The sequence below is a fragment of the Ursus maritimus genome, unplaced genomic scaffold, assembly GCF_017311325.1.
Source record: "Ursus maritimus isolate PB19 unplaced genomic scaffold, ASM1731132v1 scaffold_10, whole genome shotgun sequence".
In the NCBI taxonomy this organism is placed as follows: domain Eukaryota; kingdom Metazoa; phylum Chordata; class Mammalia; order Carnivora; family Ursidae; genus Ursus; species Ursus maritimus.
The window spans coordinates 13,182,271-13,199,190 of NW_024423344.1; the positions used below are offsets into that span (position 1 = coordinate 13,182,271).

The 16,920-nt window shown below is 40.7% G+C and overlaps 1 protein-coding gene across 1 annotated transcript in view; it reads right to left on the reverse strand.

Annotated features, from left to right (window-relative positions):
• The window catches only part of STARD13 (StAR related lipid transfer domain containing 13), a 177,712-nt gene extending 162,016 nt beyond the window's left edge, over positions 1-15,696 (reverse strand). Inside the window, exon 1 of the mRNA XM_008692223.2 lies at positions 13,952-15,696. Within this exon, the coding sequence (XP_008690445.2) occupies positions 13,952-14,120 (169 nt within the window). The 5' untranslated portion in view covers positions 14,121-15,696. The remainder of the gene's footprint in view (positions 1-13,951) is intronic.
• Between the last annotated feature and the right edge of the window lie 1,224 nt (positions 15,697-16,920).

Consider the following 16,920-nt stretch of genomic DNA (forward strand, 5'->3'; position numbering starts at 1 on the left):
ATAAACAAGAAATGTGTTCTGCTAAAGCTGAAGGCTTCAGGGAAACTCAGAGCATCACGTATCTGTGTGGGGGCGGAGAGGAGCCGGTCTCACCCTCATGTGCAAGAAAGAAGTCAATAGAGCCTTAGGGTTCGGTTTTTGTTGAAGTAGGAGATTTTGGCAAGCTATCCATGTGCTTGGATACTTCTCCATCAAACAAGCTCCTTGCTTCTCTTCATTTACATTCCCCCCAAAATTCCATTTCGTTTAAGACCTGCAGACTTTCAAAATAATGACCAACTACACAGAGCGCTTAACAATTCGCAAAGACTTTCACACAAGTCTTAGCTGAGCAGCTGCCCTTTTTCCTGGAATCCACCATCATCAGCAAGCTCAAACACTAAAAACAAAACATAAAACTGATATCAAAATTATCAAACAAAACCCAAACATTTTAAAGGGATATGTTTATAAAGTGTGTGTTCCTGTCACTTTTCGCCTTACTTTCCTAAGCCTTTCCAGACCAGGCTGTGCCAGGCAAGGCAGCAGAAGAGCACTGGGCACATCTTTTCTTCATCAGATCATTTGGGCCCCACAACATCAGGCTCTTTTCCTCCCCCTCAGACTCAGACAATCTGCTGTGACCACAGTAAGCTCTTGTAGGCCTCCAGCTAGCCAGCCACAGTAGGGTATCCTGCCTAAAGGGCTAACTATCCACATGAAATAGCAGTCTTAGGCAGGAAGCCCATTTACATTGGAAATTCATAAATTTGAAAGCATATGATTTATGACACTCTAACTTGTCAAAGTCCCTGGGTCTATAGCACAATATCCTTTCACTTTAAAAGGTTTTATTCTTATCGTGATTATGGGAAATTACTCACTAAGGGTGAAACAATATTTATTACCTAAATAAGAATGCAAAGCAAAATTCCTGACACCTTGGAAGGAAAGAAAAATACGAGGGAAAACTAGAGTTTGAAATGACCCTAATGAATTATATAGATTCACTCTTAGCACATCAACTACATAAAAAGAAAACATAAAATGAAACTAAGAGCTAGTAGACTTTGTCCATTTGAGAACCAATTAAAAATAAGACAAAAACCACAGAGTGGTTCATTATTCCCATAACCTTGAGGAGTGATATGAATTATTATTCAAGGAAGAGGAAGCAAGTACGGTGACACTTTGTGTCCAACTGAGGATAAAGAGCTAGGTCTTGCTTTGTGTGGCACCTGTGTGCAGACCAGTCCGGTGATCCCTATCAGGTGCACCCCAACATTGCTTAGCCAGCCCAGAACTGAGCATCCCTCCATTCGAATTGATTTCACACCGATTCTTTTTTTCCTCGTTAATATTACTCAAAGTAGGAGCTGATATGATTCCCATCTGATAGATGAAGAAACTGAGGCACCAAGAAGTTAAATAAAATCATCCACAGTGACCAGATTAGGACAGAGGTGTCCCAGCCCCCAGGCCTCCTGCCTTCCAGTTCCCTGAGGTTACTGCACATACAGGTCAAGTTTCTCTTTCTCCTGGAAACATTACTATTTCACTTGAGACTCACACTGTTCCTGAGTCTTCAAGATGCATTTTCCCTGCAAAGGTTTTATAGCAGCATGTAATTCATGTGTCAAGTTGTTTTATCTCCATGGGTTAGTCCAGCCCACTGGAGAAACAGCACTATCTGTGCTAGGGTTTGTCTCTTTGGAAACCCAGTGATTTGAGAAAACCTCGAACCCTATGCAACCAAGCACCAAAAAATTAATTTTTTCTCCTTAAAAAATTCCCTTCCCTGAGCATTCACACAGCACTGTCAGTTCATCAATCTCTTTATGTAAATAGCAGTCATGAAGCAAGGGAGGAGGTCTGTTTATTATTTTTGATCCTGTTTTGCTTCTGGCAAAATTTCACAAACAGGAGAAGTTGGCAGAACATCGATATTTTCTTCTGACCGGCTACTGTTCTCTAGCTACAAGTGCAGAGCAGTCAGAGCACAACTGCAACTATTCTGCTCTATGGGCCTCGGCTGAGACTGAGGTCAAATTGCAAAATCTGGGGGGAAAAAATCTCCATACAGGATTTCTCTCTGGAAATTGGGACCCTGCTTTACTACTTGCTTTCCTTCCACTACAGAACTGCTGGACTTGAGATTTAGGGTCTAGAGAACAAGACAGGTTTGACCTAACTCCCATCTTGCTTCTTGTCTGCAGAGGCCCCCTGTGAAGGTTACAGGGGCCACAGAGCTAGTTGCGCCCTAAGAGCCCTGAGAAAACTTGTGGGAGGATGAGCATTCTGCCTCCGGCACTTTCTAGGAAGAAGGGCAGCATTTTGCAGTTTTGGGAGTAGAGAAAATGACTTTTCCCTAAGGGTGGAAGAATCTGTCCTTTCCCTCTGTTAGCTTGTTCCTACCTAACCAAGCTAGATTCCTTGCCAAAGGCTGGAATGTTGCTGCCTTGACATTTACTTTGGACAGAGCATTCTTGATAAAAAGCAGCCCGCCCTCAAGACAGCAGTGGGAGGGTAGTTAGTATATAGGATGGTTGCTTGGAGTTGCTGCTGGTCTTGGAGGCACAGAGAAATCCTCCAGCAACTTGAAGGGCGGGTGAGGAAGAGAGGACCAACTAGGCCTAAAATGATGGAAAAAACCAAAACGAACAACCTTCTTTGGTTCCAAGTAGACCATGACTACCTATAATTATGAGGGTGATGGGGTTGCTCAGTGGTGAATAATGTGGGCTCCTAGGTCATACAGACTTGAGTTCAAAGCCCACCTCTGCCACCTACTTGCTGGGAGACTTTGGGAAGGTTATTTAACTCTGTAAGCCTCTGTTTACTCATCTGGAAGATAAACATAGTAAAACCTTAAGCATTAGGCCTTGCCATATTTATTTTCCAGAGGAGTAAACTGAACTCTCAGGTCTTCATGAAAATTAAATCAGACACCAATATATGTAGTATTGAAAATAGTCCATGGTACGTCATATCGAGCCCTCAAGAGGAGTAGCTATAGGTATAATGTTGCTATTTTTAAAATGTTGTAAATGGGGGCGCCTGGGTGGCTCAGTCAGTTAAGCGTCTGCCTTTGGCTCAGGTCATGGTCGCCGGGTTCTAGGATCGAGCCCCGTGTCAGGGAGCCTGCTTCTCCCTTAGCCCCTCCTCCTGCTTGTGCTCTCTCTCTCTCAAATAAATAAATAAAATCTTTCCAAAAAAATAAATAAAATAAAATGTTGTAAATGTTTCAAAACCTAAAATGTGTGTTGTAAAATTTATAAAAAGTCCAATCACCATCCTCAGACCCAAATCCTTTATGTAAATGCACAGAAATGCTAGTAAACTATGTTGACAACCTGCCTCTCCATGACCAACCCAGACACTCACTTTTCTTTTCACTTGGGTGAGTCAGTGGAAATGTTCGCCCTGGGCCCAGGGGCAGGGCTCCTGCACCCCCAGGCACATGCTACACGGACTCCCATAGCCTGCAGGAGGCATGACTGACACTTAATGAGCTGAAAATAGCCTGTCTCAACTTCACCTCACTCCTGCATTCTGGAACAAAGCAGTAAGCTTCACAGAACACAAGCCACTAGTGTCTGGGGTCAGCCCTGCTAGAGTAACCAAAGGTGGGAGGAGGAGACAAAGTGACAGGAGACACGTCACATGAACCAGGAATGGAAAGGCTTCATTAGAAACTGAATTGTAAGCTGGAGGTGAGGAAGTAATTGTACTCTGAACAGAGGAGGGAAGGGAAAACCTGGCCTCTGAAACCACCTCTATTCTACCCATTAGTTAATGTTTAATAAACGCATTGCTCACTGCCAAGTTTCCTTATTCCATGAAGTGAGTCTCTGCTTCTCTAGCCACTCACGTAAGTGTGCTGTTCCATACAACAACCCCAGGTGAAAATCTGCGTCCAAAGGAAGGGCTCAGGAAAACGAGATTGGAAACATTTCAAAGTAGGGAAACTTCCATATACATTGGTCAGGTCTCTGAAGGATTCTAGGTGGCAAAGCTTCCTAATCGAAGATCATAGTACCATTTTACATAAGGTTCAAAAAGAGAACGCCTCTGGAATTGCTCCACAAACCGTCCTACACACCAGTTAAGGAGTTACTATTAGAATAGTTTCTCAGGGTTTCCAGGATGTCAGATACAAACATCAAATATTTTATCCTACCAAGTAAGTCTTTGATGAAGTTTAAGGTTAACACTTAAGTTATGATGTACAAAGCATGTACTACCTGATACTTCAGTCTTTGTGGAGGGGCCTCCTACATGGAGTTTCCTAAGACTGTGTATATTCCACACATAAATAAAGCAAAAAGAGTCCCTGTGTATTTAATCCATTCCACTCTCTAAGAACACATTTCAGCAAATGCTAATGATCGTGTTCAAAGGCAGTCTTTCCTAGCTGAGGAATTCAACAATGATGAAGATTATTCCTCAATCAAAAGGAATGATATCCTAGAGGAAATGGGCAATGGAAGTTTCTTAAATAATGTGTTTGAATTAGTTTGAGAAAGGGTGCTGCCTTTTTACATTGCTAACGATATTAGAAAGTTTATCTACATGGTGCAGCCTCTCTTTTTAACTCTTCCACACAAAGACCGTTTAATATGGGAAAATTTCTACAAAATTAGCAACAATCTCAAAAACTTATCGGTTTAGAAAATCACAACAATTTGGGAGGGGGATTCAGACATCATAGATTCACCCATCAGGCACAGAGATCTAATTTGACTACTGGTTGGTGATGCTTGTCTCAGGCCCGACTGGTCACCTCCCTGGCCTTTTTCACTCTGGTCTACCTCTGATGAGAGCACAGCCCCCTTCCTCCAGCTCTGCTGCTGGCTCTCAGCTTTAGAGTTTCCTACCAAGCGGTTCCAGGAGCCAGGAACACTTCCTGTCCAGAACGGTCTCTTTAATTTGCCAGGAGGTGGGGATCAACGGGCTTTGCTGTTTATCTATATGAGTTGAAACTTGGCCTAAACCCATCATTTCAGGTCAGCACAGGGCAACTGAAAGTGACTGCTGTACATTCATTACTTAGTAAACTGATGTTACTAAGTAAATGAAGTAAAGGAAATCACATTTGGGAAAGGTGATAGATTTCATTACAGTTTTAAGATAAAAGGAAAAAACACACCAAAAAACCAAAAACCAAACCAAAACAACAACAAAAAAACTCCTTTGCTTTACATTTTGTGATGCTTTTTGAGGACACAAAAATGTGGCAGTATGTATGCCTGTCTTAGTAAACTTGGTATAAAGTGTATAATTTATTCTTCATTTGATGATAGAGTTCCTTGAAGGGCCATATGTACATGGATGTTTGTTTAGTATACATATTTTTTTTCTTATAATGAGCACTTATTATGTGCCAGGCACTGTACTCTTTGTTTAATTATATTATTGCACTTAATTCTTGCAATAACTCTGAGATAGTAACAGCAGGTGGAATGCAGCATTAATGGGGAGGGTGAGGATGTACTGGGAAGGGGTGTTAGCGGACCCTCCTACTCAAAAGACATCAATGGTTGACATGAAGGTGATTTGCTTACTAAGAACTTGCTATCCACAACACATGCCTTTAGGCTTTGCAATGGATTTCATTCTCTATTTTGGGAAATTCATTTAGGAGGACGTGGCTTGTGTCCTTCAAAGCATCTGGGAGAGATTTAAATTCCTCTATTAAGAACCCCAGTCTTATTTAGGGGGGAATGGTTGGAATACCATTATCCCTGGGACTGTGAGTCTCTCTTGCTACTTTTAGTAACTTTAAACATTATAAATAATATTGGGGTAGTAAAACTCCCAGAGAAAAATATGATTTGATGACTACCGTACTTTTTCCCAGTCTGTCATCTGGAGAATACAAGGGGATGTGAATTGCTACTATTCACTTACAGAGGCTGAGTACTAATCCAAGGTTCTTGCCATCCGTATGTATGATTTTTAAAATTAGCTAGGAAGCGGAGACTTGGAGTACGGAAGAGAAAGCCTTCCTTAGCTCAAAATACTGACAGGTAAGTTAGTTACTTGAGATGGCCTAGTTTCATTACAACCTCTACTCTTTTCCTCTACCCTGTTGGCTCTTGTATTTTATCAGAGTGTTAGAGAGGCAAGGCAACGCAGATCGTTGGTATTTTAGTCAGCTCTGCCTCTGTCAGACATTTAAAATGGTCAGGATTCCTACACCTTGTGAGGGAAATCATTTGAGAGCCCAGCCAGACATTTTGGATCTATTTTGGTTGATTTCCTTCTCTTTCCTTCACAGCATTAGCATGCTCTGTAATTTTCAGTTATTTTGTAACTGGTCCATTTAAATTCCTTTAGATTCTAAATTTTAAAAAAGAAAGAGAGAGGGAGAATTCAGGTCTGTTCAAACAATAGTGTACAAATTGTCATGGTCATCTGTGTGCCTGTCCCACCCTAGACTGCACCGTTCTATAGTGATTGCTATGGTCCTCTGTGGCTTTACAACATGGGGGTGCGCGCTGGACAGGCCAATTCCCCATGCATTCTGCTGTAACTTTTTTCCATTTTGTGGATTCTCTTCCAAAGTTTCATTCATAATGCAAAGGCTAATGTGCTATCTCTTTGTCAGCACAAGGAAAAATACCTTAAGAATATATTTGCAGGCTTCCTGAGAAACTTGTAAGTGGCTTATTCAACTAAATCAAACCAACTTGACTAATTAAAATGATCTACTACCTATTAATTCACTTTATTCTGTCATAGTGACAGAGACTTCACAGTAACCAAAGATACGTTCAGACCATGAAGTCAGAAATGGACTTTGAAAAAAAAAAAAAAAAAAAAGAAATGGACTTTGAGCCACACTCATCAATTCCTGAGTCTCAGAGAGTCCATATCCCACATCACGGATAGCCAAGGAGCATCTGACACTGCTGAAGAGTTTCCTGTTTCTTTCCTGTGGGGCAGTGACTCCACTTCCCAGCAATAATGGAATATCCTGAATTAGCTGTGATAATAGCAGACCCCTTTGGAATTTGCCCAGGGCTTCAGCTTTATCGTGGGTTAGACAAATTCAGAGCCAAAAAGCAATAATTTCTTCCTTCTGGCCCACCAGAACCTATCTTGTAGAGTTATCTGAAGACTGATTGCATTCTTGTTAGAATTATTAACTCGGTCCATATACCTAGTGCTTCAGTTTTCTGCCTGGCAAAAATGCAGGGGCCACCTAATCAGGTTAGAATCTTCTTTTGTTTGTTAATTTTTATAAAGAGATGTCCATCCTGTCTTTACCCAGATGATTTTTAGAGTATATGGAGATGGCCTAATTTGAAAACAAAAAGTACTTGCAATTTACTCTCCAAAATATAACCTCACGCTGTCTATTGCCCAATCCATGCAAGAAATACAGTCAAAGAGAATGATCTGAATGAACCCCAGGCCCTGAATCCTCCTAAATCAGTTTTTCCAAAATGTGTTCCCCAGGGAAAGTGGTTTTATAAGATGTCACTTCCTGGTATCCGGTGAAAAATGGTTTCATGGTGAAATATACCAGTTGAAACAAAGTTAAATTACTTTCTTCAGGATTTCTCTGAACGTTTCACAAGTGTGAATTTCCAAAAAGGGAAAGAGGATATACTATTTCCCAACTTCCTTAACCACAGAAACATTTTTCCCTGAATATCTACCAGGACTAGTGTTCTGTGAAGCCAACTGAGAAAAGGTCTCTACACAGTCTCCACGCTATTTAGAGATTAAGCCGGAGAATCAGAGTGCATACCTGAACCTCCTTGTTCTGAGCCCCTCACCCCACGCCCAAGCATTTGTATTGAAAGATAATTTGTTGTTACGCCCCTGTTCACTGCGGGATGCTATAGGAAACTTGCAATTGGATTCGCCGTAGGAATGTTTAATTCATGTACCACATCTCCTTAGTGTTCCCTTTATGAGATTCGTATGAGAAACAGCTCTCATAGATCTAGTTCCTCAGAGAAAAATCTCCCAAACATCAGGTCCCAGGAAAAGCTGTGCTGGTATGCTTTTACCATGGACATGCCAAATCTTCCCCTGATCATGTTCTCCTCCTTGTTTAGATCAGGGAAGCTCAAGCTAAATTTATAGCCCACTTTTAGTAATTATTCAGTGCCTTATGTTTCATACTTTTATGTAATATCTCTCCCTAGCTTTATCATATTAATTAACCTACATTTTTCTCTTCATCAGCTTTATCTTTTTATAACCTTAACTGAGTTAAATATTATTTTATCCACTACTTAGATCCTATAGGTAATGCATTAGAATGTAAATGAAAATATGTTGTCTTTACCCATACCAAAATCATATTCACACTGCCCCTGAAGAGACAGAAAATGATTTTCTCATGATCCTTCATTCAAATACCATCTATGCAATTCATGGTCTCCTATCTTCTTGTATCTTCTTCCCTAGACTTCCCTAGACTTGTCCTCATACCTCATGAAATGCAGAGACGAGGCGCATCCTCATGAATGACCTGCCTCCATTAAATCCCAACTGATTTATTGTCCTTTGTATAGAGGTCTACCAGAACCCACTTATTTTCTCTCTAAGTTTGCTTGGGTCCTCAATTGGTGTTGCTTAGACTCAGAAGACTCAGAAGCACTGCCCATGATTAGGTGGCTAAGGGAAGGGGAACCGTGCTTTATAAGAGTGGACCAGGGTCCAGAATTTACATAGAATTAAAGCACTGACTTTGGGGAAAAGAGGAGAAAAAAATGAATCTCTAGTCACTTAAAGTAATATCATAAAATCCAAATTTGGCAACTGCCTGCATCTGGGATGTGTGTTTATAAAATTAGAGCTAATAAAAGCAGTGACGTGCAGCTTTGGATGTCTCAATTTGGTTAAAGTTAAACTCTCAACTTTTACGTGTGTACAAGCATATCGCTCTTCTCTACTTTCCCTCCAGTACTTATTTCTGAACTGCTCACATTCTTAATACTTTCATACATGATAACTTTAAAAATGTTACTCAAAGTTCATTGACTTAATTCATTGAACAGATTTTCCTGTAACTTTCGGTTACACAGTATCCTTTGTGGACAGGCCCTTCGGTCACCAGCATGGAACAGAAAAGAGGCTCTGATTCACGAAATGTGAATTTCCGACAGTTGCCACTTTTTTAAGAAAGAACTTGAGCAATACGTGACTGATGCATTCTCACCCTGTTTTCGTGTTCCATCTGTCCTTCTGCCAGTGTATCCACCCTCCACTTCTGAAAGTAGTTGGGTAAGAAAGTACTGGACACAGAGAAAGGGCGATTCCCAAAGCATAAATGATTGTTTAATTTCCGTGGATGCTCTCCAGTTGGTGGGGGGCTCACCCACCGGGATGAACAAGGCCACCGCTTAGGTGGGGCAAATTCCCAAGATGCCATCCGACCTGATGGAGTAATGAGAGAGCCAGCACATCACTAATGGCCCAGTTCCATTCCCTGGGAACATAAGGAAGGCAGTTTATTCCACTCTTTGGTTAAGTTCAGCTCAGGTGCGATCTTTAAAAGGAGTCTCCAATAAAAAGTTAATGAAAATGCAAATCCGACTTTCACTAATTGTTCCAGTTGCAAAAATTTTCTACATTCTGTATTTTCTATCAAGAGGTCTTTTTTTTGTGAGAGTGGGGAGACACACACACACACACACACACACACACACACACACACACACGGATGGACATGCTCTTATCCTTACAGTCCTTGCAATAGGCCAGGCACCACAATAACTCCATTTCACAGGCCTGGACTCCGGAGAAAGAATGGTTTTTACAAGTTGGTTTATAATTGTACGTTATAATGACATTTAAATAGTCCACAAGACTGGACATCCTAACATTCCTATTAAATTGATAATGAGAGGGGCGCCTGGGTGGCACAGCGGTTAAGCATCTGCCTTCGGCTCAGGGCGTGATCCTGGCGTTTACAGGATCGAGCCCCACATCAGGCTCCTCTGCTGTGAGCCTGCTTCTTCCTCTCCCACTCCCCCTGCTTGTGTTCCCTCTCTCGCTGGCTGTCTCTATCTCTGTCAAATAAATAAATAAAATCTTTAAAATAAATAAATAAATAAACTGATAATGAGAGCATGAAACAGGTATCAAAGAAACATGTTCGGGTAGATAACTGAATGACATAAGAAAAATGTAAATAAGAATTGTCTCTCTAAAACAACACCTGTGATCTGAGCCCTAGAATTTTAGAGATGATGGGAACTTCACGTTTATTTAATCCAGACCCTTTATTTTATGGAAGAAGGAAAGAATGCCCAGGGAATTTATGACTTGCCCCAGATGACACAATTACTTAGTGACAGGTGTAGAACTAAAATCTGATTTTTGCTTTACCATTTCCTTGACCAGTTGTAGAAAAATTAGAAGCCACTGATTTATTCCACATTAGAAAGCTGCTCTGTTTCCTTTTCAGCTTCTATTATTTTAGGTTTATGTTCCTCTGCTTTGCACCCTCTTGTTCAAGGAGTTACTGACTCAACCATAGAGAGGACCTGAGGACCAGAAAAAAACCTGAGAAGTCGCAGACTGACCATCTTATTTTCTGATCAAGAAGCAGAAGCCCAGTGAGGTCCTGAAATCTGCCACAGTAAAAGAACGAGAGAGTGTCTAAATAAGAGCCTGCATCCCGGTCTCTTTTTTTTCTGGTTTGGTGAACTTGACTGCGATGGAGTCCACTTCATGCCGTTTTAAGCATTTAAAATGATTTTAAAAAATAGTTTAATAGCAAGACGAATTCTTTCACAAAGCAAATAATGACATTTATGTATTTGCTTAGATTTGGATCTTCCGAATAGCACGTGTGTGAGTGGATAGGTTTCCCGCATGGTGCACACATAGGCAATACAACATAGCCATCAAATAATGACACGAGATCCCAATTCTCCCTTCCTGTGGCCTAACATGCTCTGCTTTCACCTCCCCAGCATCCTCCCTCTTCCATTCCCCAGTGCCTGCTAATGAGGGACATAAAGACCATTATTATTTCCATTCTCTCTCCATACAACAATTTCCCCATTGATTCAGCGAGATTGTGGAGTAGGGATTATGGGCAGTATGACTTACAATACACTTTGACTTTGCAAAACCATATTCTCTCTTAAAGCTCTCTTTTAAAGGGACTCAAAACTCCAGAACTGTAAAGAAGGCTAGAGAAATGATGCCTGTTATTTTGGAGCATACCATAAGATGAGCAAGTTTAGATTCATCCTGGGTTTGAGCAACTAATTCTGATCCTATGTATCATCAAAGATGCCTTTATTTCTTCTCTTTGTTTTTCCTTCTCCTGAGTGTATCCGCTGTTGAATCATGTCAATGCCATTCAATGATTAGCTCACTGTGATGAGGTCAGTGGGGAGCAACTTACTCTTGTTTGCACTGTTCCCAACAGCCAGGAGAGATTATGATCATAAGTAATAATGCTCCAAATTATATTAATACAATGCTAAATTTTCCTTGAAAGATCGACAGTAGAGTAATGTAAACAATCTTGCTGATGTTGCTGTCATTTCGATACTGATATGTGAACTACAAAAAATAATGGTGTTATTAATTTAATATGCACTGGATAAACTTTAATTGAATGATTAGTAAAGTAACTTGACATCATGCACTATTGGACACTAACTGTTCGAGGAAGGTAAAACACACAGCACTTTGCTTGCATCAGCGAAATAAAACCTGACTGGAAATCTCACTGTGGTGACCAATTCTGATCCTGTCAAATGGCTCATTACTGCATCCTGAGTAGAAAAGACTGAAATGTCTTTGGCATATTACAGACTCTAAAATCAACCACAGGTCCAATACTTTAACACTCAAAAATCAAAAACAGTTTAGTGTATCGAAGAGCATGGGCTTCAGAGTTATATTCAAATACCAGCTCCTACTATGTAACTTGAGAGAAGTTACTTGACCTCTATGTGCCTCTGTTTTCTGACCTTTAAAATGGGTATAATAGCTTGTATTCCCAGGACCTTTTTTTTTTTGAGGGTAAAATAAATTGAAATATATATCAGTATTCTCTACTATTACAGTGAAACGATCTAATAATACAGTAAACCTAGTAAAATCATTTTGCTTCTGTTTTCAGAAGCTCACTATACTATACTATGGCTTACTATACAACTGTATGATATCAATAAACGATGAGTTCCCAACCACTGGACTGTTCCTTCATGCCTCCCTATGATCTTCATTATCACTCTTGATTTCTAGGCATTCATTGGCTTCAGACATCCCGTTGCTCAACACAGAAAGGTGAGAATGCTCACATTTTCCATTTAGGCAAATGAAACAGACTCATAGTACACTTTCAATGATCATGCATGTGTTCATAACTTCAAATCTTCAACGGGAATACAAACTTCATCCCAAAAGAACATCAAGAATTTTAATGAAATCAATTATTGTAAATACATTTAAAGAGATCCACAAAGCAACTTCAAACGATTTCTATATGCAGTGTTTCCAACATAATACACTTTATATGCATACTGGAGAATATTACCGAGTGTAGATTATAAATCATCACCAAACATTTGTCAAGCCCCTACGTCCATAGTGATGATGGCATCTGGTAAAGTACCACTGTCAGAGATCTCTAGAGCTAAAATGAAGCTAGTTTTTATTCTAAGCCTAATGTATTTTTAAATCAAGCCACAGGGAAATAATTACTTTTGTTTCTATTCAATCAAGACCTGAACACTGAGTTTATGGAATGACATAATATCCTTCCTGAAATCAGACTGGTATGTAGGTCCAGTATCCTTCACACATAACCAGTTCCTGAACCTTTACAAACAAATCCTAATTTCCAAGGAAACAATCTCATCAACTGCTACTCGCGAGAATACATATTGTTCCTTTTGGAAACATTACAATAAGATTTTCACGATTACAAACCCTAACTTCCCTTCTAAAATTCAATATAATCTTAAATTCATTAATTTAAGTGGAAATTATATTTGTATAATGGCTCTAGAAATTGCTGGTAAGTTTTGTATCACCGATATAATAATTCTGTTATTTTTTTTTGTTTTAGTCCAGGAGGGGTGGGTCATAAACTTTGTAAACTTACTGTGATCATGTGGTTATTCGGTGCATGTCTTTTAAATGAGCACCAGTTAGGGGCTTCCTAGGAATGTTTTCATTTTCAAGCTTCTACAGATCTACTCTAAGATAAGGAGCATGTTTTAACTATTTTTGGAAAATGACGAGTTTTAGTGATGCCCAGACTGTTGATCTACTTTACTTTTACTTAATTTTTTTTTGCAGAGAATAAAAAGGAGTATCTGGCAACTTGTAATCAATATCCTCTTCCCTCTCCTCAGGAAGCTGGTACTTCTAAGCACAGGTCACAAGCTTTGTTTTGAACTTAACAGGCACCTTTATCCTTTACCAGAAAAACAATATCAACAAATCAGAGGCAACCACTGACATAAGCATACAAATAGAGGATGTGATTTTGGTTTTCAGCCCAATGGCCTTAAGAACAGAATTCTAACTTTCCCTTGTCACTAAGAGTGTTCTAAAGAATCTGGGCAGGGTGCAAGTCAGTCCCCTCCTAACCCCCCGATCAAATAAACAAATGTCCAAGTTTTAAACGTGACAGAGAGTGAGCAACCTGCAGAAAAGCTCCTAAAATACACACGGAGTAAACCTGTCTCGTTTATTGTGTCGGCACACATAAATTTTGGAAAGAGATGATACACCATCCTATCATGAAGTTTTCTGCGCACTGTATGTTGAGTTATGTGGCAGCTAAGCGCTGTCACTGCTGGCTTAAACCTGCTGCCTGAAGTTATTTCTAAAAGCTACAAGCGGCGTGGCACAGAAATCCAATGTATTGTAAAGTGAAAACAACAATGTAAAACAAACAAACAAAAAACTGGGTTAGCACCAAATAGAGACAAAAATCAGAATTAGCAACCGCCTGCCACTACCGGCCACTCACCTTGTTGAATTTTAGTCACTAGCTGATGGCGTGCTAGAATCCGGCTCATCCTGTAAGGAGAGCGTCTCGTAGTCTGATCAAATCGCAAGTACATCTCCTGGCCCTCAGGTGTCATGGAATTTAGATAGTAGCAGCCTGAAGCTGGGGTCCTGGGGCCCTGACTGAACATCTCGGCAGATTTTCCTTTTGCCACCTCAGTCTGCCCTGTGGCTGTTTCCGTCCGTCTCCAGTCTCACTCAGTCAGAGAGCAAGGCACCCAGCCCGGCGGAGCTCCCCACACCAGGCGATTTTTAAAAAGAAAAAAGGAGTGCCAAAAGCCACAACTCGGAATTCCAACCCCCGGCCCTCACATGACGCCGGGCAGCCAATCAGAGGACGAGAGGAGACTGGGAACGTACACAGTCACCCGGAGCCCCGCAGACCGGCAGGTCCCGCCGCCGAGTTCCCCCCGCAGAGCGGAGGGCAGACGCGAGCACTGGCCGTGCCCCAGAGCTGACTAAGCGCCAAGAAGCAGCACTCCCTAAAAGAGTTAAAAAGAGAAGGGTAAAAGAACAGGCAGTAGAAGAAAAAGAAGCCCTGGGCACAGATTTCCTTCCCGGCTATAAAAGTTAGAGAAAGCCCGTTTGCTTGCTCCAACGCAGCTGCCGCCAGGTAAAAAAGAAAAAAAAAAAAAGAAAGAAAGAAAGAAAGAAAAAAAGGAAGGGTGTGATAAACGTCTTAAATGAAAAGCGACTTCAAATAAGCATAAACAGCTGAGTATGTTACCACCCTGCATTACAAAGAAATGAATCAAATAAAGCTCTTCCAGCGAAAAATAAACTTTCAAGTGCTTTAACACGCGGAGGAGAAACACTACAGATTCCTGACCCGCAGTGGGAAGCGGAGAGCTCTCACAGATGCCTGGGAGAGCCAAAGGGCAGGAGCAAGCACATTGGCAAGTATCTGCTCCCCTGTAATTTGTCTACTTGCCCAATCTTTAATCACCAAGAAACAAAATAGCTATGAAGTGCCTATCCCATTTATCCCTAGCCTGCCCTGAATCTCTGTAAGGATTCGGACTGGAGCAAAGGTACTGTCGCCAAACTGCCAAGATCAGTAGAGAAGTTACACAAAAGCCCAAGGCTTTCACAGACCTTATGGAAAAGGTGTCTCAAAAAAGACAAAAAGACAATGTTGGGGAAGCAGCTGTTATTTTTGACTGAGGTGATCACAGCAGGACACACAGAGAAGACAAGAAGACATTCCGTGGGGTGGGTTTAAAAAAAAAATGGGTGGGCTTCTGACAAGCAGAGGCGGAGGAGGGCTTTCCAGGAGGGTCTGTGCCCACACGTGTGGAGATCAGGAACCAGGATGTGTTTAAGGAAACTGTGAATAATTCAGTTTGGCCCTATCTGAGTATCCATGTGGGAATAATTAGAATTTTTCCCCCTATTTTTCCTCTTTAATATTATTTGATGTGAAGAGAAAAAGTCCATAGAAAACATTATTGAATTCTGAGCCTGGGGCTAAATGAATAAAGTTCTTTGAAAAAGAAGCATATGGCCAAGCTGTTCTTATATTTGGCTGACTTAAACTGAAACATAGCCTGGCCTGCGATTTATAGCCCTCATGATGAAAAAACTCTCAATTAAAAGTTTAACAGGACATAAACTAGGACCCTAGTTCTGGTTACTGTGGCTAACGGTGGTCAGCCCTAACACCTTTCCCTGTGGGAGTTTTTGCTGGCCTGCTTCTGACCGGCAGCTCATCTCGCATAACTATCCTACTACGTAAATGAACAGAGCCTACGGTAGAATATACTCTCTTATGGTGGCACTTGCGAGCCTCTTCTGGTAACTATGCAAGAGTAGCCAAGTGCTACGTTTTCAATAGCATCACAGTAGAAAAGGAAAGAAAGATCTCACTGGGTTATACAGTTCTCTTTCCATTCTTATTTAGGGTTTGATCAGAGTTTTGCCATTCCGAGCCATCTTTTGTGGAGGGTGACAGGGATCTAAGGTCTGGTGACTCTGGTATACCAAAGGCACAGGCATTAACGATGGACAGGGTTAGCACTACACTTCCATATTAGATGCCTGTAAGGCCCGTTCCAAGCTCACAAACTCAGATCCTGCACTGGTTGCCATCTGATGGAGATGCTAATGTCAGCTACTCCTGTTCTGATAGTCCAACATTAGGGACATCCCTGCCGTTAAACAAACGTGTTCAAGCCAGACACCTGGCAGTTTCCACTTTTCCCCTGGGAGAGAATGGAAGGAGGATGGAGAGAGGAAGAAGACCATGGAACTTAGGAACTTGGGATATATTCCAAAAGCCAAGCAAAGGGAAGGAAAAGGCAGAAAATAATATTTTGTTGCTTTATAGCTGTGAATAACACTTAAAGATTGGCCTTTCCCAGTGCCAACCTGGTAGTTCATTAGTGACTTGGCTACATTTTAAAAATAAATGGAATGATTCTCTCTGAGAAGTACTGCAGTGTATCATGGCCAGTTTAGTATTAAAAAAAAAAATCACAATGCCTCCCTTCTGCATTGAAAGTCCTGAGGTGTTTGTTCTGAAAACATCAATGATTTGTATCCTTTGACATATAGGAGTAAACATGTATACTTTGATATATATGTAAAGAGAGGCAACAACAGGAAGCATAGTATTTCATAAGAGATTGGCAATGCAGAACGAGAATTAAATGAAAATTAAGAAAAAAAGGGAAATTTCTATTTGCTGATTAAAAGAAAGACAACTTAGAATAAAGCCTAATTTTTCTAAAAATCAGTCTAAGTTTTAATAAGGGGATCTATGAAGGATTATGTAGCAGCATTTCTGCCTCTAAGTTTTATTTTTATGGTTCAAATAGTAGCTATAAATCCATGCAACTGCTCCCCATGTTTTTGCCATTTCAAATGTCCGAAATACCATATTTAAAGCAGATAAATAACACTGCTTTCTTATGAGTGCCCATAACGCCTTGT